Below are 26,871 nucleotides of genomic sequence, written 5' to 3' on the forward strand. Positions count from 1 at the left end.
ACGATTAACCCTCTGCTGTGGAAAAAGTGATGTAGATGTTAGCGCAGCGCATCTGTATGAACACTTTCTCACAGTGACCTCTGCACTGTAAACAATACAAGGTCATGAATAACACACCGCTGGTAAATTCACAAAGACACAGAAAGTGGTGATTAAAAGGTTAAGTCAGCACGGCCCAAAAGCTCATGCAACATGCTGCTGTCACCTTTCTGCTCCTGTAAAAAGAAACATACATACATCCACCCTTTTGTCAGGTCAAGGTGGAGGTGCAATCTTGCATACTGGTGTCAACTTAGTCAAAGCTTTTGTCAGTCCAGTCAGTCCCCATTTTTATTTGCTGACAGTAGAACCTCTCGTGACGCAATAAGTTTCTACTGCCAGCAATGACGTCATTTCAAAAAAGAAAAGAAAGAATTTAGACTGGATTACCTCGCTGAATCCTTTTGACAGGGACTTGTTTTCTGATTGTCCCAAATAAGTGGCTTTCTCCTGAGCCCATTTTAATTTTGGAGAAGCTCACTTGCGATTGTTCAACATGTTGTGTAGCGCTTTCGATTCCGATCTTGCCGGCCTGCTTGAAAAAGAGAAACCCTGCTATGATTCAATCATCCTTCCCCAAAAATAATACTAGTTCACTAGTCTATGTATCACTTCTTAACCTACTAACCGGACAAGATGATGGTAACAGAAACGCTTAAAATACTGTTTGGTCTTCATGAGCTTCATTGCATGTGTGTTTGTGTTAGTAGGATTAATGCATTTTTCTGTTTGTGTCATTTTTGTGTACCTCTCCTCTTTGCGGTGCTCCAGACACTTTTCAATTCTCCACGCAAGGCAGACGTTTTTTCTTCCCAGTTTCCTAAACCCAAATTTCATTCCCACACTACAACAGCATTCCTCCATGTCTTCCCCTGCTCCTTCCACTGTGGTCTCATCTCATCTCCCCCCCTTGCAGCAGTCCAGTGAGAGTCAGTTGTCCTTCAGCTTTGTCCTGTTTTCCACTGTCTCATTTTGCCATTTTTGCGCTGAAAGTGGCAAATGTCCAACTCAGGCAGTCTTTTCAAAAGTCCATTCACACACAGTGAAGGTGCAGCTCGTTGGAAATGCACATCCATCCATCCAGTCATGATGATGCCATTTTCCTCCTTGCTGTCGCTGTCTTGCACAGCTGCTGCTGGACCTTTTCTTCACTGCTCAGGATGCTGCTGTGAGCTCTTGAGATCCATCTCGTTGTTCTGGATCTGCATTTCTTGTCTTCAGGGAGAGATTCTTGGAGTTTGTGTTCTCAGGGTGACAAACACATGGAAGTTAAGCTGTAAAACAATTTAGCCAAAACTTGGCTTGAGTGTTTCTAATGATGTTAACCTATAATTTTCTTCCAACTGCTGCATGTGGAAAATTGATCCGGGTGTGCTCTTCACCTGCAAGTGAAACACTGAGACATTTTGATCATTCTTCTCATTGCTTAAAACAACACATCTCCCCTCTCTGGTTCTGAACTCCCCTTTCTTAAAAACCCAGAGAGATTGTTCTACATTGAAAACCCTCTTCCTATTTTATTGCTTATTTTTACCAACAATTCTGTTAAAAAGAAATTTTTCGTGTGTCCACCCTAGGGGAGCTGGTGGCCTGCAGTACCACCCTCTCCCGCTAGTTGGAAACACCTTTTACACACATTTCTACACTCCTCTCTTTTTTTTCTTTCTTGTTTTTGTTCCCTATTTTCAACATTTTGTAACCCCATTTCTCACTGTTTTTATACACACACCAACTTTTCCCACACAACCATTCTCTGCAATCGTACACACCACACATCTACTCAATTCTTTTTGCCTTCTACGGACCAAGAACGAACACCGCCACCCCCAGTCTCCTTTGAAGAAGTTAGGATCTTTTAGAAGACGCTAGAGATGTCCCTCCGTGATTCTACACGAAGACTCCTTCGGAGCTCTTGCCCTGGAAGGTCGTAACACGTTCACCTTCTTGAGCTCCCTGAAGGCTGCAACACGCTCAACTCTTTGGCCAGACACAAAACTTTCCATGACTGTATACAAGTTAGCTACAACTCACCCATCTGCAGGGGTCCCCTCAAAATGGTCTCGGTGGTGACTGAAACACACGGCTCCGTGACTCCTCCATTTCCTTTGCTTCAACAGCTGATAGGACAAAGGCAGCTTTTTCCTCAGGGGTGATCAGCCCGTCCATAGAACCGGTGTTCAGTGACCACACGGACCATCCCATCCTCGTCGCCATTTTGTTGTGGAAGTTTTCCATTTAAATAAAGCCTGCAGACGAGCGGTGAGCGGTAGCTAACATTCTTTAATCCAAACACACAAAGAACAGAAAACCAAGCTTGATGGAGAGCCTACATGACCACGGGGCAGGGTCAGCAGAGTCTCTCTGAGCCTATCATGGCTCTCAGTTAAATACCTTCTTCAGGAACAAAAGGCAGTAAACAGCTGTTTCACACCTTAAGGTTCACACTGCCTTGCTTCCAGAATCCTCGAAGAGACAAAAGACTCTTCCTGTGGAGTTCCTGTTTCCCCCAACATCCTTACTGCACCCCCTCTTAACGTATGAGTGTCAGACATGTTAAAATCCAGTGGCACCAAGGCATCATACAATAATGTGATTAATAAGTGAAAGAAATTCCTATACATCCCCACCCTTTGATTCTTAAATCAAGAATCACATTAAAACCAGAATTTCTTTCCTGACATTTTGTATATCACATCAACGCTATTGTACACTTAAAGGGAGTTTCACACTCACTTCACTGTTCTCCCACCACCCTTTGTTCATCTTTAATCTTCCCCACAATCTAAGCTCCCACATGCAAATGGAAACAACAATGATACAGAGGAAAGGTCTTCTCCAGAGTGTCAAAGTACTTTGCATGTCAAAGTGAAACAGCATTAGGTTTAGCAGATTGGGACTGAATAATCAATCACTATCAAACCAATAAAGACAAAAATGCTGATTTTACAGGAACTTTGTTGGAGAAGCTTTAAAGACATGAAACTGGTGGAGATCCCAAACCAGTTGATAGTGCTGGTTATTCCAAATAAAGCTGTTTTCATTTGAGATGAAATGACTTTCTTTCCTGATATATAATAAAGATGTTAGTTGTTTTTGAGCCCCTGTATTAAAAGTAGATCCAGTTTAAAGTCAGCTTGAGTTTGATGTCTTTATGTCAAAGCTGCTCATGATGTTGAGCTGCTGATGGAATAAAAACAGTGAAAAATCTCCTCAATATAAAAGCATGTAGTCCAGACTTAAATGTAGCCTATTGTTAGCTGAGGTCCACACACTGACCTTTCATATAGTCAAAGGAGTCAATCAAACACAGCTAGTTGAGTCATTTCTTGTGTGAGTCTCAAGTGAATCTAGTGTTTGAAAGTCCACTTCCTGTATTTGTTGTTGGAGACTTCTTCAGCTTCTTCTCAAGGACATCAGCTGCTTGTTTGGCAGCAGAGGCAGTTAAGAAGCTTCCTGAAAAACACTGAACAGTGAGTTCACTGTGGCATATGACAAATTCAGCTTTCTATGTGCAAATGTGTCTGTGTCAACCTTTCAAATGCTGTTGAATCCAAAACATCAGCGGCTCCTTGGCTGCTCACTTCATGCACTTCTGTCTTTGTGACAGTCCAATGACATCACAGCTGTTTCCACCCCCAGTGTCTCAGGACTGGACACCTTTAAACATGTCGAGGATCAAACAGCCGTCCAGCTAAACACACATGAAACTATCAAAACTGACAATCATTCCAATAACATCTAATGGTTCATATATATAGACACAGGACTACAAGGAAATGGCTCTCAGCATCTGGCTGTGGGAACAAATGAGTCCCTGTTTGTGTTCAGCTTGTGTGCATGTTTTAGACGTGTGTCACATGTAGAAACACAACAATCCCACAATGACACAAAGATTGGTTTGACACAACTGTGCAGCTGTAAGTTGTTTCTAATGATTCATTGAAGCTCTTCTAACATTCTGGAGACGATCAGTACATGAATCTGTTCAACACGACAACAATTTGACTTCAATGTGAACGTTTGCCATTAAATAACCTTCTTCATCCAGCTGACAGCATCCTTCATCCTATGATATTAACAGTTCCTCCTGTTGATGACAAACCTCTGACATGATCTGCTTGAGGAGCTTTTTCATGTGAAGCTCTCTGAGCTCAGGGCTAAGTTGCTGTGTTTCATCTTTAAGAGCTGCTGCCTCCTCGCCGGACTTGTTCTTCTTCTCCTAATGACACCATTTCTGCTTCATATCTTTCACTGGGCCTAAAACAGATGAAGAGTAGATTTACTGCTGTTCACTGTTTGTGTCAATATGGAGAAATATGAACAGACAAACACAGCACACACTGTAAAAACTGTGATTTGGGTTAATTAGTATCTAATAGGAAAGTAATAATCAGTAAAAACATGTATGTGTTGTTTTAATTAAATCTAAGCAAAATTAAACATTTTTGAGATGTTCAGTTATGTAAATTTACACAATTTTGTTTGGGGTAAATTAAGCAATAGTTTGTTGAGCAGATTTAACAAAAATGTATGAGTACCGTGAAAAATGAAGAAATCTAATAGATTTAACTGATGAAAGCATTTTCATTTCAATCATTCTACACTTCCGCCTGTAGTCCGTTGTGCCACGTGCAGGACACACACGCTTCAGCAGTGGATGAACTCCATTTTGTCCGAGGTAAGATTATCTTCATTTGTACGAATATACGACACGTTTTAAACAGTAACGTGTAGCAGTTTAGAGTAAAAGTTCTAAACAGTCTGATACGTCAAAATTAGATTAATAATGACCACTGTAATGACAGTATCGTATTTTTACACAAAATGGCACAAAGTGGACTGCTAGCATAAGGTCACTTTCAAAGCCTTCAGCTGTGTTACTTCAGAGCTTTGACTAACCACGTTTACCATATTAAAAAAATATATCAATGATGTATTTCGATGGGCTGTAGCCTCCCTCATTTACTTTTAACATTTTATGAAAAAGTTTTGCACTCAGCAGTGAGTGATGTAGTTAAAATCATTTGTGCAGGATTTTGTCAGTCACAGTTTTTCAAAGCTTTTGTCTCCACACAGTTTTTCAGTTGTGGTAATGAAGCTAAAGTGGCTCAGTCCAGCAAAAAAACTGGTTTTCATTTTCATGCTGTCGGAGCCCCGTGACTTTAGTGCAGGCACAGCTCACACAGAGGGATGATGCAAGTTTCCAGTTAAACTTGGTCGTGTATCAGTGAGACCCACGCTCAGTCACGATGTTTCTGTAGAACGATCTTCAAGACAAAGGTACACTCAGGAAGTAATATAGTAATACGTGTTTAATCTGACATAAGTCTTTCATCATTTCTATGTTTAACACCCGATGGTGTTTGGATACAGAGATGACCTTGTGTAGATTAAAAGGACATCTTTTCAAATATGGGAAGATATATACAGTATATAAATACACAAATAGTGTTATTTCATGTCATGATCTGTCACCAGATCGGTACAGAAAATAGAGTCTATCCCCTTTTTAATCTAATAAAGAGTTTCATTGTTTTATATGTGAACCTCACCTTTAAAAATTTTAGTATTAATTCAAATTTGTCTTTAACAATTTGTGTGTGTAAAATTGTTACTTTGGAGAGTGCGATTGTTATTAATGTTGTGTTCTTTTCAGTTGTTGGAAGATCCCTCAACTTAAATTCAGCTGATCAGTATGTAGACTATGCATTTTGAATAGGTTGTGATGGATGATTGTATTAAATTAAACTACTAGTTTTGAAATTAAAGCAGGAGAAAATGACCAAGTTGACCCTACTTAATCTAACGTAACTCTGCCCATTTACATTTTATTCTAGGTTGAACGAGATAGAGCTCCGTGTAATCACTGATGACCAAATGGAGAAGTTGGTTCTTCCATCAGGATCCCACCAACAGTAGAGGAGCTGCAAAGTGTTGTGAAGAATACCTTTGGGATTTCAAACGACTTCAGTCTTCAGTATTTTAAACCAAAATTTCAGGACGACTGTGAAGGTTGTTGGCATCACCCTGGTCATCCTGCCAGTTTTCGGCAGCCCCTCTGATCAACTGTCAACTGACTATGACTCATCATCCAATCCAGTTGTGTCCAATGCAGACTCTGCTGCAACCACATCTTCTCAGGACACCATTATTCTCAAAAGGCAGAAGTTCACAGAACGTTGTGAGCCGAAGCTGTTCCACACAGTCTGCATATGAAACTGAAATGTAACTGGAAAGAGCCACCGAGGAGTATAAAAAGAGTGGAAATCTTCTGCCCACCTCCAAAGTAAAGACTGACATTCTCGAGAAGTTGGCTGAAACTGTATTTTCAATTATGGCCTATTCTTCCTATTATTTTGGGGCGAGCACTAGTGAACAATTTCAGTGCATACAATCTAAATTAATCAGAAAAATGTTATATTATAAATTTTGTATATGTTTTATATTCCACAATAAAAACAATTACTGTTTGAATGTTGTCTTTGTGAAATTGATTCATTTTACTCAGAAAAGAAGTTAAATTCATTTTCTCTTACTATTCAGTCATTAATTATAAAGTTTAATTGGAAAGTTAGTGAATCCAATTTGAGTTTTAATTAAAAACAAAAAGTTTTAATTTTTTTTGTAATGGATATTTTAGTCATTTTTTACTAAACCTTTGCCAGATCGTTAGTAAATTCAAATTCAAAGTAATTTTTCTCAGACATTCATTTCAAATGAACTAATTTTTTGTTACAATTAGCAATTTTAACCTTCAATTTGAGATTTTGTCCCTAAATTCAACACATATTTACAAGAGAATGTTAATAATATATATTATTGTTTTTTGTTGAAATTTAATTAACATTTTATCTAAATTTTACATAAATCACTTGAAATTAAAATCTACTTAAGTAAATTAAGTGTCACGTTGTTGCCATATGTTTTTTAAGTAACCTCTAGTCACAGTTTTTACAGCACATACAGAGAAATGTAGACAGGATGTGCAGCCAGTGCAGTAAATGGTCTAAATATCAGCTCTTTAGAAAATGATCCTGATGAACATGAAACTAACATCCAATGAGAAACACAGCTTCCTTGTTTCATGTCCAATAACAATTAATGAAGAGCTAATAAAGAGCTATTCTATTGTAAAATGCTGAGATGATTATTAGACAGAACCCAGCGGCTCACCAAAAGCCTGCATTGAAAATCTATATGAAAGTAATCTATGCTCATATATGGCAAAATCCTTTAACTGTCACTGTGTTTTTCATCTGTGCTCTTGTTGGTTGGACAAGTTTCTAAATGACAAAGAGCTCAGTGGACTTTGCATCCATCAAATCCTGTTAGATGTTTGGATTGTTTTTCCTTCACAGCTTTGTGATGAAGGCTAAAGAACAGAGATATGAACTATTGCCAATATGAATCCTGATGCATGACGTGGGCACAGACCCACCAAAGCAACACTCAGCTCACCTCATTCCAGGCGCTTGTCTGCTGGAGACCATGAGCCTTGTTAGTCACACATTAGCACCGTGGTAGGAAACAGCCTCCATCATTTCATTAGATCTGAATTTGGACTGTTTCCCTCTGGATGAGAACCAAGTCTGTCAAATCTATTGATCCAACACAAACTATCAAACACATTGGCTCACAGTCAGATTGGCTTTGTATGGATGGTGTAACAGGGGGCTGGGAAAGGATGCTGAAAGCTGAATATAATACAGAACAATAACAGGACATATAATCATGTAGCAAACATGATCTTCAACAGGCACACTTCTATTATTCATGATCACAAACACAAAGAACTTGTGCAGCCCTGATATCAGCCCTAATATATGAGTGTGTTTGCCCAAAGATTGAAACAGCATCAACATGACAGCTGTAAGAAATCTTCTCTCAGCCTTGTTTGGCAGAAGATCCCTGCAACAAAGATTGTAGCTGAAAGATGACGTGTGTAAAGTTTGCTCTTTGGGAGGGTTGAGGCTGTTTTTAGACCTTTGATAGTTTCCAATTCAGTTCTGAAAGACACAAATAAAAACAACATCATTAAGATCAGATCATGGAGCTGTTTTCTGCCTTGTTTCTATCTTCACATTACAAGACTTTACTACAATAAAGATGCTAACATGTATCTGTAGCAACAACATCATTGAATCTAGAACAACTGGAGCCAAACCAGTGGCCTCTGCTGGGATCACTGGTGAGCCAACACTTCCTTGTTGGATGCAGATTTCAGGGCTTCCTTTTGCTTCTCCGTTATAACTGTTCTCTCTTCTCAACAAATGATGACACAAAGGAATCAGCAGTGACAAAGATGATGCTGAAGAGAAGCACACATTTCACACATATAACAGACCAGTCCAGTTACACACACCTCTGCTTGACATTAGGCCTCAAACAAAGACACAAAACACTAACTTGACTCTAAATAGAAGAAACGAGCAGCTTTTTCTGTTCTGTGCTTATTTATATTTGACACACATGCTTCTCTTTGTGCAAACACACATTGCACTATAAGGGTAACCTAGCACACAATGATTGGACAGCACAGTGATGATGCTGGGAGATCCTATACGAAGCAACACAGAAACACTGAGAACAAAACTTTAAACATTGATTATATTGAGATAAGCAGCCGACCCAGTCTAGATAAAGGCGAGCAGCTGGGACCGCTGCTGCACCAAAAACAGGTTTCAGTGTTTCCATGTGTGTGTGTGATGTCTTTACTTATACTGGTCAATAGACTTTAGTCAACACATTATTGAAAGGTGTTACACATGAAATAAAAACAGTGTTTCATCTTTATTCCTCTGAAGCAGCTGCATTATAACCAATCTGCTCCTTTGTGGCCATTTAAAACAGCCTTAAATAACTGTTGTTATATTTGTTGCAGTTTCTGCTCCTCTTGGACAGACGACTCTTGAAAAGACATTTTTGAATTTCAACTTTTAACTGGATAAATATCGGATATATAAACGTCTGCAACAAACTGATTCCAGCTTCTACCTCATGATAGGAATGTTTTTGTGGCTCAAGATGACCTGATATCTTTCATGATGGAGACATTTGACACATGTTTCACATATTATAGACCAACAAGTTATTCATAGCAGTTTAAATACGGGGAGTCACTTTTGGGCCCAGCAGATAAAACAGAGCCAATATTTCCTTCTTTATTTAAGTGACGTGTGTCACAGATGTGACCTAGTAAAGTGTAGCTGAACATTAGTAACGTTATTAACACTCTCAGCTCGTCCTTGTTCCAGACCTGAAGATCCTCTTCTTTCATTCAGCAGCAGCTTCAGGTCTCTGATGGTCCAGGGCTTGTTGTTGGGAAACAGCCCTGCTGGGATGATGGTGTCCTCACAGAAACAGTCAGTGATGCTGTTGATCTCCATCACAGAGCACGTCCCAGTCTGCAGTCTCAGTCCTGCAGGGCCTCGCTGGCTTCCTGACTCCACCCAGTCAACAACAGGAAGTGTTTGAAGTGCAGGAACAAACTGAGGCTGTGGTCAAACAGGAGTTTTTATCTCCTCGCTCTGACTCTCACTGCGGCCCCGCTGCTGTGTCAACATGTGTTTGTGCTAAACAATGATGGAAAGTGTTATAAATGACTTGTTGGCCTCTGATCTGTCACAAACAGCTGAAACGTGTCTCTCATGAGTCACATGAAGGTTTTTGACAGAAAGGACAAAAAGTAGCTGCAGTCAGTTTGTGTCATTTTTATATTTATTCATCTGGGAGAAAAATCTGAGGGACATTAAAATGTGTTTTTCAACAGAGACAAGAACATAAATATAACAGAACAGGTAAATGAACATATTTCAAGTAAACAGCTGGACTGATCAGGTCCAAACACACAGTGATAAACTTGTCAAACAGCTGTCATATCTTTATATATAAGCTCTTTATAAATCCTGTTCACTGCAGTCTGTTTACTAATAATGTCAAACTGTTAGAAACACAGAAACATCAGAATCGTCTTTGTTCACATAAACCTGTCTGGGATCCTTTGTTGTTCTTTTGATGCAGAGTTACATTATAAATATAAAGAGTTATTTCAGAGTCTCATCAGTTTTCCTACATGTCTTTATTGAACACATCAGCAGGGCTGAAGCTCTCATGTTAAACACACACTGATCTATGGACACGTTCATGTGTTTCTAACAGAACCAGGCTGTTATCAGCCCTGCACTAACATTATGTCACACACACTGAATGTAACAGTCACAGTTTACATCATCACACAATCAGCTGTGATTGTTTCACTGTCATCAAACTAGTCAACAGGAAGTAGAATCAATAGAAACCAATCATTTACTGACAGCATGTCTGATGTAAATAAGTGCAGATTATGTATGAAGTATAACTGCACACAGTAACTGTATTACAATAAGGACTTAACAGCGCCCTCTGCTGGAGTGTTTCAGTACTGCGTTAACTAGAATACACCACCTCCTCCTCCTCCTCACACCACCTGCTACAGCTCTACTCTTCTATGACTACAGTCATCCACAGCACTGATGTGAGGTCACATGGTTCATATGTAAGGAGCACAGAGACGTCCTAGCAGCTGACCTCAGGTCAGTTTAATGACTGTGAGCAGCAGCTGTGTTATTGTCACTGTGACAGGGAGACACTCTCAGACACAGCGCTCATGTCAGCTTGTTCTCATGCAGGAGGATCAGGAGCTCCATGTTTGTCTTTCTGTTTGAATCATGATGTGTTTGTGCCATCAGAGTCTGTCATGAGTACTCAGGGTTTCACAGCAGCTCTTCTGAATGCTGACGAGGACTCCAACCTCATGTTTCACCTCTCTGAGCTTCTGATGTCTGTGAACACTCGTGTTTCTTCTCTGGGCTCATCTGGACAAAAACACCTTTCTGTGTTTGGCTCCAGCCTCATTCTGACTGACAGGAAGTGTGTTATCCATGAGCTGCACTTCTGTGAGGAAGTTTCCTGCTGTGTTTCCTGTCTGTGGACAAACACGAGTGCTTCAGCTGAGGACTTGGTTCCTTCCACCTGTCCATACAGGACATCACGCTGTCTTTGTTTGATTTCTCTGACTCGTGTATTATGAACTAAATGTATCCTGATACACACAGAGATGGATGAGCAGAGGTCACATGATGAAAGAACAAACATGGAGTCTTTGATTTATTTAGATATTTATTGATGAATGCAAACAAACCCTGACACTGAACCATCGTCCAGCTTTCACAGAACAAACCTGATCACATGACCTGCTGACCCAAACAGTGAAAAGCTCCATGGCAACAACAACAAACAGCCTCACATATGTTAACAGAGGCTGTTAGAAGCACAGAGTCTTTACAGTCTTTCTCCTGTTTGTACACAGATCTCTGCACATCTTCATCACAGTTACTCACAGACGTGCAGAGTGTGTGGATATCAAAGCTAAGTTTCCACCATGTTTGTAGTCTGTACTGGGACTCATGGAGCATCTCTCTATGAGCACTCAGTGCTTTAAACAGTGAGTCCCAGTTTAACCAGCAGCCTTCACACCACACATCACACAGACATGGAAACTTCAAACCCTCAGACTGAAGACACCATCAGAAATAAATAGATTGTGATGAAGATGAAGAACTGGAACAGTTTGCTGTGGTTTCTTCTGTTCCTGTCAGAAATAAGAGTCTGGCAGCACTTTGCTCTCCTTCCACATGTTTAAGGAGGAAGTGAAGAAGAGCGAGTGAGTCGTCTTCCTCTGTGGGCCCAACATCAGGCAGCAGCCACGTATTTTTAAAAACCCAGCACACTGCTTCAGAAACACTGAGTCCAGGTGACCAGAGTCATGTGATCAGTGAAGTCTTCACTCAGGACGTCACAGCTTCAGGACCTGATTCAGAGGTTTATAAGGACGTGGATCATTGGTGCTGATGTTGTGTGAGAGCTGGTGAACCATGGGGAACATAAATAACAACCAGGCCATCAGCAATTCTACCCCCAGCTCTAAAACCTACATAATACACTATACATATAGTTATATAGGTTATAGTATGTTATATATAAACGTAGCTGAAGCAGTTTAATTTGTAGCTTCACGCTGCACTTCATATGTTTGTCCACCAGATGGCAGCACAGAGGCCTGTGTTGGAAAGCTTTGAGTAATGAAGCGTTTTCAATCCAAGCTTCAGAAAGCTTCATGTGGTCATTGTTGGGTTCAATATTGAGGAGGGTTAGAGGAGGTAATCAACTTTCAAAATAACAACACTGATCCGGCCAGGTGGAGTCAAACGATGATTTAATGCACGCGTGGGGGGACCACCGCCGTACGCAGACAGCGCCGATCCCCGACTTACAGAGCATAAGCAGATGCTTTATATACCATCAGGGCTTAAATTTAATACGCCCCTTCAACGTCAATCAGATACAGGTCATACATAGGTTTCAAAACCACAATGACTTTTAACACAGTTTAAAATAACATTGTCTCCGTCTCCACAGCAGATGCTTCCTGTCAGCCTTCTGACTTTCACTTCTCGTCTGGAACACCAGACCCACACCCTGCAAGAAACTGTTCCTCTTTTTGCAGAGACAAGTTTGCAGTTGCAAGCAAACATGACTAACCTCTCACCTATAAATGAGTCTATCTACTGTGTGTGTGTGTGTGTGTGTGTGTGTGTGTGTGTGTGTGTGTGTGTGTGTGTGTGTGGCTCGACCTCACACGAACTTTGTCTTATGAGAAGAGAGGCCAATTCTCATGTGCATAATAACCTAACTGAAACTATATCTGTAATATGTTGAATAAATGTTTTAATCAAATGAGTGCCCCTACTTCAAAGCTTAATAAAAAGATATAAATGACTAAAAGATAACAATGAATAACCTGGTTATTCAAATAGCATCCTCCCAACAGCTCCTCAAAGTACCTTTCACAAGCACGCTCTGCAAAAGCCTGCACTTCCTGTCTACTTTGGCACAGAGTGTACTCAGACTTAGGCCTTTCAGAATCAGCACATACACATTTAAGATTATAACAAGCATTCAAAAGCATTTAAGATCATTGATTTAACTCAACAGTTTAACGTGGTTATAACTGCACCTGTAATAAAGGCTAATTGGGTACCAATATGTTTAAACATCTGAATGCAATATCAATGCTGTAGATTATGTTATTAATGTTAGTACTGCAATGGTAATGATGATGATTATTAACAATAGCAGTAAAATAGTTTCCCTAATCCCCACATCATCAAGGAAGCAACCAGGAAATATCTGCTGTGTGTAAAAACAGCAACACAAGAATCCAGAATGAAGACAAGAAACTCAAAGCTCACACACAAAACAGGTGGAGCTAATTTTGTGACGTGTTTCTGTAAAAACACCACAGAAGTGAATCATCAAAGTTTCCATGTGAGCTGATGATGCTGCTGCAGAGTTTCTGTGAACCTCCTGTGACCCCGCCTCCTCATACAGAGACATCTTATTGCTCTTCAAACTGCATCACGTGGACACATGTGATTGTGTATTGTAGTATTGATCCCAATGCTGGTATTAGTCCTGGATCAATAACACTGGATGGATGCGTTCAGCATGGAGCCCCTGAGCTGTGTTACAGACAAACATGAAAACTGACAGGTCTGTGTCATTCACAGTCTGTAACACTTCTAAACAACAGAGGCTGACCCAAGTGCCTCAGAGCCAGGCACGCTCACATCACAGCTCTCTAAATAAGCCAGTTTCAAAATAAGAGCTGAAAGCTGTGTTTGCTTGTGTTAGCTTATTATTGTGGAGACTAACATTCAGTGATCATGTGTTCAGACTCATAATGATTACTCTCAGAAATCCTGATCTTTGTATTTACTGTGTGTTGGATCAATAACTGAGATTCATCGTATCACACAGCTGTGCTGCTGCTGCTGGTGATGTCAGCACATCTGGAACAATACGAGGTATCTGCTACCAGACTGAGCAGGACGTGAGACCTGTGGACTGTTTAAAGCTGTCCCTCCACAGCTCACTCAGACCTGATCCACACCTCAGTGATATTCTCTGACTTCCTCAGTAGAGACAGAAACCATTCAGATCTGGGACGATCAGCTGACTGATGATGTCACACAGACTGTGTTTTTCAGGAACAGTGATTCTGATGTGAGCCTGCTAGCTGACAGCAGACCTGATGAAACCACATGTTCACATCTGTGAGGACAGACTGGACTCTTTGACTGCACCTTGGTTCTCCTCAGAGGTCTGTACAGGAGCATGTCCACCCCCACTGAAGATCTCAGTCACTGTGAAACATAGAAAGCTGCTTGTGTAGCCTCTGCCTCACATGTAGATACAGCTACAGGTTTCTCTGTCAGTCAGACTGAAACAGTGTCCTGATGCTGCATCATTCAGCTCTGTGCCCCAGTCAGCATCACTGTGAGCTACCAGTGTCAGTGTTTCTGCCCTTTTCCTGTAACACTACACTCAGCACAGGCTCAGCTGCTATCCAGTGTTGGACTTTGGCTTCAGCTGCTGTGATAGATCCTCTAACATAGATCAGCTCTGCTACATGTTGTTAGATAAGTGCAGCTGCCTGTCATGTCCTGATGTTTCTCTGGCTCAGCAGCTTCTCCATCAGAGGTTCACATGGAGCTGATCCAGTATCTCCAGTAACTGTGTTCTGTGCCTCACTGGTTCATCCTTCTGTCTGTGTGACGTCAGTCAGATGTTGAAGTTAAACTCTGTAATCTTCACTGTGTCACAGAGTTCAGTGAGTCCCGTTATTCACAGTATCAATCAGATCATCAGAGAACAGCTGATCAGCAATCAGTGGTGCCAACAGCACCTCCTGTGGTGAGAGGATGCAATAATGCAATGTAGCATTTTTACACTCAACACTTCCAGTCATGAAACTGTCTGTTGGATTTGTTTGACGTTGCTTTCTTGTGTTGCTTTCTTGGTTAGAGTTCCTCACAAATGTCCAGATTATTCTTCTAATGAGGCGTCGACCATGTTTTCAGTTCTTTGGAAGAAAACATCGCCCTTTGCCATCCTTACTTTTCTTTGACTTCTTCAAATGCAGCTGAACTCCAGCTGGTATTTTATTGGACTTTGCAGCTGTTTCTGGTCATCAGTTCATTCCTGCAAACCTCTGAACCTGAACAACAATGATGCTGCATTGCTGGCTGATCCCAAAAGGTTGATTCTGTTCATCTGGACGTTTTCACAAACGTTTGCTCACTGATCAGGTGACTTCTTCAGTCTCAGCTGACTGCAGCTTTACAACCTTACAAACAGCACATTTGCACAATGACTGAAACCAGCAGCAGCAGCACCTGATATATATGATACTAATATAATACATATACATATATAATCCATACTAATGATGAAGGAACTGAGCTCACAGTCCATTGTTCATTCAGTGAACTACTCAGTTTATTTTGGGCCTCAGAAATGCTCACTCTGTTTGTACATCACTGTCAGCAATAGACTCATTCTGCTGTGTGGACAGGAACACATGTGACATCACTTCCTGTTTGTTTGTGACTGAAGAGGAAGAAGTTTACAAGGAATCATTTAGAAGAGTTTCAAACATCAACTGATTGAATCCATGAATCTGAAAACGTGTTTGTGAGTGAAAGAGACAGACATGTACAGACTGAACTATCTGTTCAACAGTCAGAGTGTTTCTGTAACAGGAGACACTCTTTACACCCCACTCAGCACAGGGACACTGAGGAACCACGAGACCAGACTGTAAACCCAGGATAAAGAGTTTGAGTGAATGTGGTGGGGCGACCGTGGCTCAGGGGGTTTGGGAAGCGTATCTGTAACCGGAAGGTCGCCGGTTCGATCCCCGGGCTCTCTGTCCTGGTCGTTGTGTCCTTGGGCAAGACACTTTACCCTATCGCCTACTGGTGATGGCCAGAGGGGCCGATGGCGCGATATGGCAGCCTCGCTTCTGTCAGTCTGCCCCAGGGCAGCTGTGGCTACAACCGTAGCTTGCCTCCACCAGTGTGTGAATGTGCGAATGAATGAATAGTGGCATTGTAAAGCGCTTTGGGTGCTTTGAAAAGCGCTATATAAATCCAATCCATTATTATTATTATTATCATTCCTGATCTTTGTGGAGCAGCAACAACATGTTGTTAACAGAGCTGTATAAAGACTGACTCACCTCACCAGGCTCTCTTTCATTCACATCATACACAACATTTACTTCCTTACAAGCTGTGTTGGTCAAGTTACTTGAAATAAGTACTCAGTTACTAATTACTGATTACTTCTCCAAGGAAGTAATCCCATGTCTTTACTGATTACTTATTTTCAAAAGTAATTGGTTACTTTACTCTTTAAAAAACATGACTTGAATACGTAATAAAGTAGAAAGTAGACGTTTCAGCCCGAGACTTTGATTTTTTCTGCATAATCCATCATATAGAAATGAATCAAATTAAAAAGCCTTTCTTTTAATCGTTTTATTGTTTTTAATCTTTTTATTTTATGCAGAAAGAAAAGAAGAAAAAGAACTTTGTGCTGAGAATAAGTGAAAAAGTTGAACTTGTAGCTGAAAAGGGGTCAAGGAGCTGAAATGTTTACTGAAAAGAGCTGAAAAACAGAAAATTGTGCTGAAAAAAGGTGAAAAAGCTGAAAATTCTGCTAAAACAGCAGTCGAGGCTGATATTTTTCAGCTACTCATCTCACTGAGTCACTGGTTCTCACATAACTGAAAAAAGGTGAAAAAGCTGAAAATTCTGATTAAAAACAGCAGAAGAGGCTGAGATTTGTGCTGATAAGAGGTGAAAACACTGAACTCTGTGGTGAAAAGAGGCAGAACAACCTGGTTCTGCTCAATTTCAGTCCACCAATCGGAGGTGCTGCTTCTGTCTGCTTTATCAGGCTGTGTACTTGTATGTATTTCTGCCATGGAGTGTTAACAAGAATCTGAGGTCCATATTAGAAAAGCTGCTAAAATCATAAAACTGCAGAATTGTAATAAATGATCAATATGAATTACTGGTCTGTGATAGTGTATTAATTTGTAGGGAAAAAAACATGTTGAACAAGGTGGAATTGAACCCAGGGAGCACATGTGGATACGCTAGCATCCATTCACAGGCTAACACAGCTAAGAAATCATTAGCAGCTCCTACAAGCACATTTCCAACAAAACATCGTATCCTGACTGGTTTGATAACTCAGACACCGGACTGTGAACCACAATTCACTTTGCAAATAAACCAGATTCACCAGGATCTTCTTCACAGAATAAACTCTGTGGTTCAACACGTTACTGGACAGAAACTTTGACAACAGCTTTGTGCATCTACAAAACAAAATCAGTGCTCAAAACCTCGTTTCATGGAGCTAAATAAACACAGGCTCTATATACAGAGAAACTCACCCTGCTCCATGCAGACAGATGAGCATGAGCAGCACTACGGTGCATTCACGGGACATGGGGAAACTCACTGCTCTACAAAAAGTAACATTTAAAATAAAATACCATAGCAATAAAATAACCAGAGATTACACTCTCCCTCTCTGAACAGCATGAGTCTCTTCATGCATCGTTGACCAACGTGGACGTGGTGGAGTAACAGTTTTGGAGAATGCAACAGCTGAGGTTTGAGAAAAGGAGCTAATAGCCGAGGTCAGTGACAGTAAAGGAGGTAAAGGGCTGTGACGTCATCACGTACGCTGCGTCCTCTGTGGGCTCTGAGTGAACTCACAAAGTACAAACTACAAGTACACAAACACGAACGTAGCTCAGAGTGGCGGACACACTCGGCCTCGTTGGTCCAGCTGTGAGTCCGTTACCGTGAACTATGGAGCGGCAGATTTGTGCTGAACTAAGCTGCACACAGCTGATGTTAGCCAGGAAAACATTACACACTGACTTTAATGGAGAGACCGGAAATACAAACACACACAGTTTGTTGTGTGAAGAAATCAAACATGAGCTGAACAAACAGTAAAGTTCCTAAAGACAAACTGTTAAAGGAGGAAACAAAGCAAACTTACAGTTTCTTCACACACCAACAACAAGCTCCACTCCACACCTGGACACTAAACACGGACACACAGGTGAGCTGCTTCCTGGAAGGAGGCGGGGCTCCACCTGAAACTCAGCACAGGTGGGAGGGGCTCAGCTCTGTGTGTGCTGATGTGTTAACTTTAAAAATCTGCGTCTGACTGCTCAGACTGAGTCAGAGTAAAGTTCACATGCTGACGTGTGGAGACATGAAACCTTGTTGTAGCTGCAGGTGTGAACACACTGATCCCAGATCAGCTCTGCTGTATTTGTAACATGAACATTTCTGCTGCAAAGCTTCAAATGTTCAGCATGTTTCTCTGTTTCCAGTCTATAGATCCAGTCACACTTTCTACCTTCACCTGTGCAGGAAAGACTGAGAGCAGAGCTGAAACCAAGCGTCCAATCAGGGAGCAGCATCAACACCTGAGCTTCATTCAGACTCTGTTATGTTATCATTGAAGATGTTGTGTGAATGAAATGATGTAAATATCCAAACAACTTCTTGTATGAAGCAGTCACTGATACACTACTGTGTCGCTGACACACACTGTGCGAGGTCACTTCCTGTGTTTGCTCTTAGAAACATGGCTGTACAGTGTTGTATGTGAGCAGCACACAGCCATACGTCAGCACATCTTCTACATTTACACAGTCAGGCTGTATTAGCAGAACAAAGAAACGCTGTGGATGCTCCTCATTTGAACAAATGTCACTCTGATCCAAAACAAACAGGAAAATGCATCAATACAGAAGATGACAGAGCCAATCAGAAATGTGCATATTACTGCTCAGAGCTGCAGCTTCACTCAACAACTTGTCATATCCAGATTGTTGACACGAGTGATGAAAGGTGTGCTTGTGTTCTCAGAGCTCTGCTTTTTAAACTGGAGCTTGTTCCTTCTTCTGATTGGTCGATCTGTGAGCGACTTCCACAACAATGAAATACAGTCAGACTGAGATCCACCACAACTCACAGCTCATCTTTACTACTATCATGTTTTTCAGTCCCATCAGGAAAAGTTTGGGATCCAATAAGATCCACTTAGAGTGGATGTTTCCACTCAGTGTTCCCACATCTTCCAAAGCCGTGGAATTTCCCGACACTGCCACAGACAATGAAATAATGTTCCTTTATCTTGTGAACACTTTCCACAGTTCTCAGGTATATTTATATATGTATTGATCCCAGTGCTGTCACATAAATCCTCATTAACCATCTGTGCTGGATTCATCTGAGATGTGCATAAATGTAGTGCGAGCACTTTTCCAATCACTTTCTGATGTTTCACTTTCACAATCTTCCTTCTCGTCCCTCGACTGTTCTGATGAGAACAGCGTCAGTGTGTGATCAAACTTTGAGACGATACCTTTACTGAAACCATGTGAGTTTAGTGTTTCTTCCAGAGCAGAAAGGAGGTTTGGAAAGATGACATATTCTGGTTCACAGACATAAAACTTCTGAGCTCAGCAAGTTCTTCATTCAGGATCTGGTTTCTAAACTCCAGGATCATCCAGAGCAGCAGTTTAGTTTGCAGGTTCACTTTATCTCCTGTATATTTAACTTCAGCTGTGCTCTCAGACCGACCGTGGACCCAGCAGAACTGGGTTCAGATCTCTGGGGCCACTTACATCACCTTCATGTCCCGGGTCCATGAGAGCTCTTCAACACCACCTGGTGTTGAACTCTACAGGACCAGTGACTGTAGTACAGAACCATCACTGTGTGAGGACACAAACCAGTATGTTTGATGGTGAGGACCCAGTAAACGATCTAAATACTGCAGATTTAAGATAAGATAAGATGACCTTTATTAGTCCCACAGGTGGGAAATTTGTTCAAAAAGATAAGAAAGAAACTCAGAATGAGCAGAGCTGCTGTAACAGGCTGCCGCACACGCCGCAAGTAAAGAGGCTGATGCTAAATGATGAGGTCACTAAACAGGAAGTACAGAAAGATTTAACTGTGTGTCACATGATGATGTCACAGTCTCTCTGTCTACCCTGTGGGAGGGGCCTAAAGTAGGCATGAGCATTACAGCCATTTCCTCCAGACTGAGAAAACAAAGCTGAAGCAGAGAAACTAGAGACAGAGCAGCAGCAGCCACACAGACAGGAGGCGTCTGCATCAGTGACTCTTTGACATTATGTCCACATCAAAGCAGACACACACTGGGACAACACACAGGAAGATGATGGACGAGGTGGGAGGCGGAGCTAGTCTCCAGTTTCACCAATCACAATCCATCAGGACCGTTCATCAAATGAAACGCTCGCGTCGTAACGAGACGTCGACACGACCAAACGCCATCACAGACACGTCTCTGCTCGCTGTCAGAAGACGAGGACGATGAAACAGGAAGGATTGAACTCTTCTGTGACATCAACGCCAGCAGAGGCTGAAACACATCCTGACCTTGAACATCACAGATCCCCACGGGCACACTCCCATCTCACACATCACATCCTGTAAGAGGAGGAGAGCGCCGGGGTCGTGCTCAGGAGATATGAAGTTCAGTTAGAGCAAAGAGCATAAAGCAGCATGTAAACAAAGTGCACAGGGTTCATTCATGTTTGCAGGGCGCCCATCACTGCGCCGCCACAGCTGGAAGTGTGTGCGAGTGTTCAGTCACCCTGCAGGGATCTGTGATTACTCTCAGAGAAAACCAATCATGATACAGACACTTTTCTTTCTCCCTGCTGGAGGTTGGCTGGACTTCTTTACTGTCCAACAGCTGAGCTGGACAGAAACAATCCCAGGTTTCCCTGACTGAAGGTCACCATGCTCACCTCAGCGTGGGAGGAGTTTCAGGCCTTCAGACAGACGGCTGCAGGTCAGTGCTGCACCGACGTTGTTGGGTCCTGAGTCATGGGGACAGCAAACGACTTGTCAAAGCATCTGCAGGAGAAGAAAGCTGAACTTTATTAAGCAGCAAAAGGACATCAAAGCACTAGATGTGAGTAAAGAGCTGCTCCTCGGCCCCATCATCGTGTGCTCGCTGCAGCTTCTACATCAGGTTCTAGTGGACAACCATGAACCTGAACTCAACACCTGAAACTGTCCAGCAGCTCTTTGTGTCTCCACGTCTCTGCTGGATGGACTCACCCACTGAAGCCAGGACTCAGTGTGGAGCTGGGTGTGGAAAACGTCCTGTATCACCATCACATGACACAGAGGGTCCACAGAGGGTGTCACGGGTAAGCTCACGGTCACTGGGAGGCTGAGTGTGGAGTCAGTGTTGCTGTGGTTTGTGTGTGTGTGGAGATAAAACACACCAGTGTGTCCTGTCACATCTGTTTGACCTCTGTCACAGTGAGCTGACCTCTGCTCCTCCTGCGTCTCTCACTGGACTAACTTTGTTAGCTGGACAACGATCGTGTCCACAAAATGTTTCCTTACAAGGTGAACGACGTTTCATTTAAACTGAATCTTGGATTTTATTGTGAAAAACCTCCTTCAAACATGTCCGAGCGTTACAGAGTCTGTGGATTTTCCCACAGACGTTGCTCCTGTGCTTCCACAGCTGTCACACAGACACATTACCGACTTCATGTCCAACGGAAGCTGCCAGATTTGTACTTTTCCACATCCTTAAATGTGTTTTCAAATTAAAAGCAGCACTTCCTGTTTCCATGGAGGAAATGTAAACCACGTGGGAGCTTTAAACATTAATGTGTTTTCAAATTAAAAGCAGCACTTCCTGTTTCCATGGAGGAAATGTAAACCACGTGGGAGCTTTAACCATTAATGTCTTTTCAAATTAAAAGCAGCACTTCCTGTTTCCATGGAGGAAATGTAAACCACGTGGGAGCTTTAAACATTAATGTGTTTTCAAATTAAAAGCAGCACTTCCTGTTTCCATGGAGGAAATGTAAACCACGTGGAAGCTTTAAACATTAATGTGATGCTGTTGACGTCTCATTTTCAGACAAATAGAAGAAAGGAAGTGTGAGGTCTGAGGTCTGGTCCTTCTAATAAAGATGCATTTCCTCCAGTATAGCCATGAACTCGTGGGGCTGAATGATCACATGTTATCACAGTGATCATTCAGTGTTAACTTTTTAGTGTTAATTCTATTCAGTTTAGTGTCAAAATTAACAACAAAATGTTTAAAAATATTTAACACTGAGGGTTATTCACACTGTTTAGAGTAATATGATTTCACTTTATAGAGTTATTTTTAGTCCAATTTCACTCTAATGTGTAATAATATTTCATTGTCATTATTTTTTCATATTTATCATATGATGCTATATTTCTAAATGGCTGTGATCTATCCTATATTGTGAAAATAACTACAAACATACAGGTTACAGTAACAGCATTTATTAGCATGATGCTCACCAGAGAAAGCAATATGGGACCACAAAGAGAGCGTTGTCATTCACTCCATACGACAATTGTATGTCAAAAGGCCTGGGATAATGCAGGCTGTCAACATGAAAGACAACTAAATCTTGCTTTGTCCTGGTCAACTCATAGGCATGGAAATGTTCTTGAAAGGCTACTGTACATAATGGCAAAGTGAGAAGTACCAGTTTCTCGTGTATTATCAGAACTGACTCAATCTGGTAAAACAGGCATTTCAGACACTGCCACAAATAACCAAATGTGGGCGGTAAACAATACCATTCTGTTTAGCCCAGTTCACTTTCATAACTTGAACTCTATTGGGCAGTTGCATTGCTATTGAACTTCCAGAACCTCCTTTTACCATATCTAAAGACACCATTTTTCCTGGACCAATGTCTAACCGACTAAAGGCTGTTGAAGATTGCCAAATATATGCCATATAATTCTGCTGTTTTTTGGCCAGCGTTTTGGTGATATTTTTTGAATGATTTGAGCTGTTTCTTGAAAAAATTGTGCTTCCCTTCATAGCGCATGCACCAACTATGAAGTACAGGCCCTATTTTTTGGATGCAGCGAGGATAATGGATAAGAAAATGGTGCTTTGGTAAAAGGTTTTTCTGGGGATACAACATCTTGAACAGTTTGTGGTGTTCCACAATCAAATGTTTTAAATATACACACATACCTTGAGATAACATAGGAGAAAATACAATATTAACTATCTGTAGTAATAAAAGTAGTAGGCCCCAATGTTGGTCAGTAGAGGTTACCAAATCTCCAAACATGAGGGGAACATTCCTCAGTAAGCACCATGTCTGAATAGCATTCAGTCCCAGATCATTAGACTCTCCACCTAAATTCACAGCCACTGGCCTATTGTTTTTCTCCATGAATCCATAATCAAAACTTTGTATTCTCAAATTCAGTTCTCCCAATGTAAGATGTTGTTCTTTTAAATACAAAAACAATAACTTCAGTTCGTACTGGGCCACTCCTTCCAAAACATCATGCATCACATCAACTGAGAAGTTCTCAGTTGATGTGAAAATATGTCAGTGAATTCAATAAGCATGAACTCTTTACACCAAAAACATAAGGAAGCAATGGATTATTAGACATTTCCTGACAGTGAGCAGTGTGGTTGTCTTTGGTGCGCAACACTATTTTGGGGGAATCTTCAGAGAATTCTGTTTGAAAGTCATCTTTTTCAGCTAAACAAAACCTGCAACAGTACCTTGCACTGAAAGACTCCACCAGACCAAACAAGCTATGGAAGCCTAAATTATCACCAGTGACCTGTACCACACTACCACGAACATAACCACCAAACAGTGGAATCTCAATACCATCGCTCTCTAACACTTTAATGTCTGGAACAATAGGAGCAAGAATTTCACTAAAACCATAACGTTTCAGATCTTGTGCATGAAATAAGGCACAAAGGTGTATGTTGGCCAAAAATGAATTCCATTTGGGAGAGAAGTTTCTTAAGGTAAAATATACTGCACCCAACTCGTGAATACCTCGCTTGGAACCAAGAGGATTTGCAACCTCAAAGTCATCATAGAACATTTGGATCTGAACTGTGTGCTTTTCTGTTGAAAAAAGAGTCTTCAATAGAGATCCATCACAAATATCTCTGAGTCTTGAATCACAAGTGTCGGATTTTTTCAACATTTCTCCAACATGCTGACTCTTAAATATTGATTCCAATGTTGATAATATTGGAACATACATGAATTTATCTTGAACAACTGCCTGATCATATGTTCCAGTCTTTTTATTTCGCCTTGTGTCAAATCTTGAGCCAATTACACATTCAACTGGTTCTACAGTTTCCCACTTGTCTGATAAATATTTTGACCTCTTGTACTCCGAATTAAGAACTGAGAAAGGATTCTCTAACTCATCAAAACATGCTTCAACTTTCTTGCACATTTCTGTTTCTCTTTCATTACTAAATACATGCTTAATGACTGTTTCTTTAGCATGTTGTTGGATATCTTGAACAATCTCTTCCATGGAATTCACTACAGGATTCACTACACTTTGGCCTACACCTGCTGCCTTTAGATCAGAAATAACAGCTGCACAACTATTTACAAGGTCTGCTGAAGATAATTCCCACTCAGCCTCTAAATGTTCAGGCACCACATCATCATTAGCAGCAGTACTTGTGTCCGTAACACTTTGAACTGGTGAAAAATCTAGTTCTGCAGAATCAAATGAACTGCTTACGTGGCATTTGTTCAGGTGCTTTCTAAAGCCAGAAAAACGACTAAAAGAACGTGAGCATCCCACTTGGCCACATTTGAGATATAGTGTCCTGCCAGTACAGAGACCATGAATTACCTTAAGGTGTTTTACAAGGCTGTTTGGTCTACCATGATCACTTTTGCAAAGAAAGCACTTCATTATTTTGATCTCAATGGATACTAACGCACCATTCTTGCTCGCAACTCTGCAACTCTGGGAGTTTCCTTTGTTTCCCCAACATCAATGTTGTAAATGGTTGTTTGCAGAAAAGTGAAAAGGTTGGTCAGGGATGAACTGTAAGACGTATCAAAGACATAATGGGCCTTAAAGAGTTCATCAAGGGCTCCTACTGAACCTGTCGCTTTACATGGAAGTGCATGCTTGTCAATCACAATGAAGAAGGTGTGAATGCTGCTTCTTGTGGGTCCCTGAGCAAGAAGGTAGGGCTGACTGCTTCGGGTGATGTTGTCTAGATGCTGCTGTACACTGGTTCCAGCCTACAACAACACATTAAACAGCAGTATTTAGTGACTATCCCATTAGATTAGATCACCTTACTGTACATTACAATGGCGGTGATGGAATATATATTTTAAATAACATACCTTTAGGAATTTGATGAGGTTATCGACAGCTTGAGATGCAGACATCTTTCCTGGTCTCTTTCGCCCTTGTGCAGATGGCGGTAGCAGATGTAGCAGCAGCAAGATAGCAGACATGTCACTGTCCCAGCCTACAGACGAATAAACAAAGAATTACTCCAAAAATACATTCAATAGACAGAATTACCTATATAACCAACAATGGCAGATAAAAACAGTCAGAGTCATACCATTCTCAACTTCAGTAGCTGACTCAGCATTGCACATCAACTCCAAGAGCTCCGAGGTGGGTACAAGTCCATGACTTTCCTTTACAATCTTTGATTTGAGATCGATGGGCCACCTCTCCAAGAATTTGTTGGCAGTGACCTCATCAAACAGGAAATCTTGTTCTATCTATAATGCAAAAACAGAAGATAAGAGAGGTGTAATGAGTGAAACTGCAAGCTGCATGGAATATTTCAGTGATTCAACAAATGAAGATGTCTTACCAGTCCTGGTGTGTCCAGAAACCGCGGGAAGACTGTGAAGACATCTGCTGCATTCTTATCATCGCTGACCATTGAATGCCGATAAATGAAGGTAGCTTTCATCTTTTCACGGATAGTGTCTTCATCAGCAGAGTGTCTCAAAAGCGCAATAGCTGCTTTTACATCCTCATCTGATAACACTGTCTCAGTGGTGAGTGGTCTGGATCGACCACGGCCTGGCCCGCCAACTTAAGAAAAAACTATTTGATTGACTCCTACCTACAAATTAGATCAGAATCATTTAAATCACAAGTGAACTTACTTTTAGGAGATTTGGAAAGTGAGACACTTCTTTCCTCTGCAGCTTTTCTTTGAATGGTCTTCAACCGCCACGCAAGGTATCCTGAAGCGCTCTCTGGATCATAGTAATGTTCCTATGTAATTAAATACAAGCAGAATGTTATCAACATTTCTGAGGGCAACTATGTGTTTAATGTTGCAAGGTCCCCTTTACTTACATATCCATGTTGTGAATATGGGTCTTCCAGATATGGAAACAGAGCAACAATCCCCTGCGCATACATCACTCTTACACTTTTAGGGGGAGATGTCCTAATGTATAAATTCAGTGATGACCGTCACTCAATTGGCATTGAACATCACAATTAAAAATAATACTAAAAATGTTTCTTTATAGACTACATTTATGATTCTTACCCATGTGCTTCTGTCATCTCAGCAGCAAGTATGTTTATCATCTGTCAGAGATTTGGTTTTTGCATACTCTTGTATGATGTGTTCACCACCAGGCTTTGTTGTTAGGATTTTTTCAATCAGCTTAAATAGACATAAAATATGAAGTCAGAAATTTTTTAAACCTTGAGAAAAACTGGAAAATGATTACATAAAAACACTTCACATCAAACATGCAAATTAGGCTAACAATGTTCACTACCCACAGCTTTTGCTTCATAGTTTATATGGCATGGCCTTTTAGGTTGTCTTCCTTCAGTGGTGGCTGCTTCTTCAGGAGGTTCACACATTGTGAAGTTTAGCATGATTGTATCATCAGATGGAGAAGATGATGATGATGATAGAGATACACCTGTGCATTAAGGAACATGACCAAAGCAGAAGCATTAAATTTAACTGTTAATGCTTCAATCTCAACCT

The 26,871-nt window shown here is 41.1% G+C and overlaps 2 protein-coding genes across 5 annotated transcripts in view; both read right to left on the minus strand.

Annotated features, from left to right (window-relative positions):
• LOC148105978 (protein NLRC3-like) overlaps window positions 1-26,871 on the minus strand; it is a 663,817-nt gene that overhangs the window by 63,796 nt on the left and 573,150 nt on the right. The gene's annotated exons all lie outside the window — the stretch shown is intronic.
• Window positions 23,752-26,749, minus strand: LOC148105979 (uncharacterized). 2 transcript variants are annotated; one of them, XM_087838034.1, is made up of 7 exons: window positions 26,416-26,749; window positions 26,217-26,310; window positions 26,021-26,132; window positions 25,720-25,946; window positions 25,459-25,624; window positions 25,232-25,359; window positions 23,752-25,123 (listed from the first exon to the last, which is right to left on the minus strand). In XM_087838034.1, the coding sequence occupies exons 1-7, from the start codon at window positions 26,454-26,456 to the stop codon at window positions 24,806-24,808; spliced, it is 1,086 nt and encodes a 361-aa protein (XP_087694160.1). In that variant the 5' UTR covers window positions 26,457-26,749; the 3' UTR covers window positions 23,752-24,805. The 2 variants fall into 2 exon arrangements, with proteins under 2 accessions (XP_087694160.1, XP_087694159.1); XM_087838033.1 differs by lacking the exons at window positions 26,217-26,310; window positions 26,416-26,749 and having other exon boundaries at window positions 25,720-25,934; window positions 26,021-26,119.

Source organism: Neolamprologus brichardi, chromosome 3, assembly GCF_056152115.1.
Source record: "Neolamprologus brichardi isolate AB-2024 chromosome 3, ASM5615211v1, whole genome shotgun sequence".
Classification (NCBI taxonomy): domain Eukaryota; kingdom Metazoa; phylum Chordata; class Actinopteri; order Cichliformes; family Cichlidae; genus Neolamprologus; species Neolamprologus brichardi.

Bases quoted from the DNA above. Each gene is read 5' to 3' on its own strand.
- LOC148105979 (XM_087838034.1), bottom strand. From the start codon at position 26,456: ATGATAAACATACTTGCTGCTGAGATGACAGAAGCACATGG. The intron at 26,133-26,216 runs GTAAGTAAAGGG...TTAATTACATAG, and splicing joins CATATTCACAACATGGATAT to GAACATTACTATGATCCAGA. The intron at 25,625-25,719 runs GTAAGACATCTT...TTTGCATTATAG, and splicing joins TTCTGGACACACCAGGACTG to ATAGAACAAGATTTCCTGTT.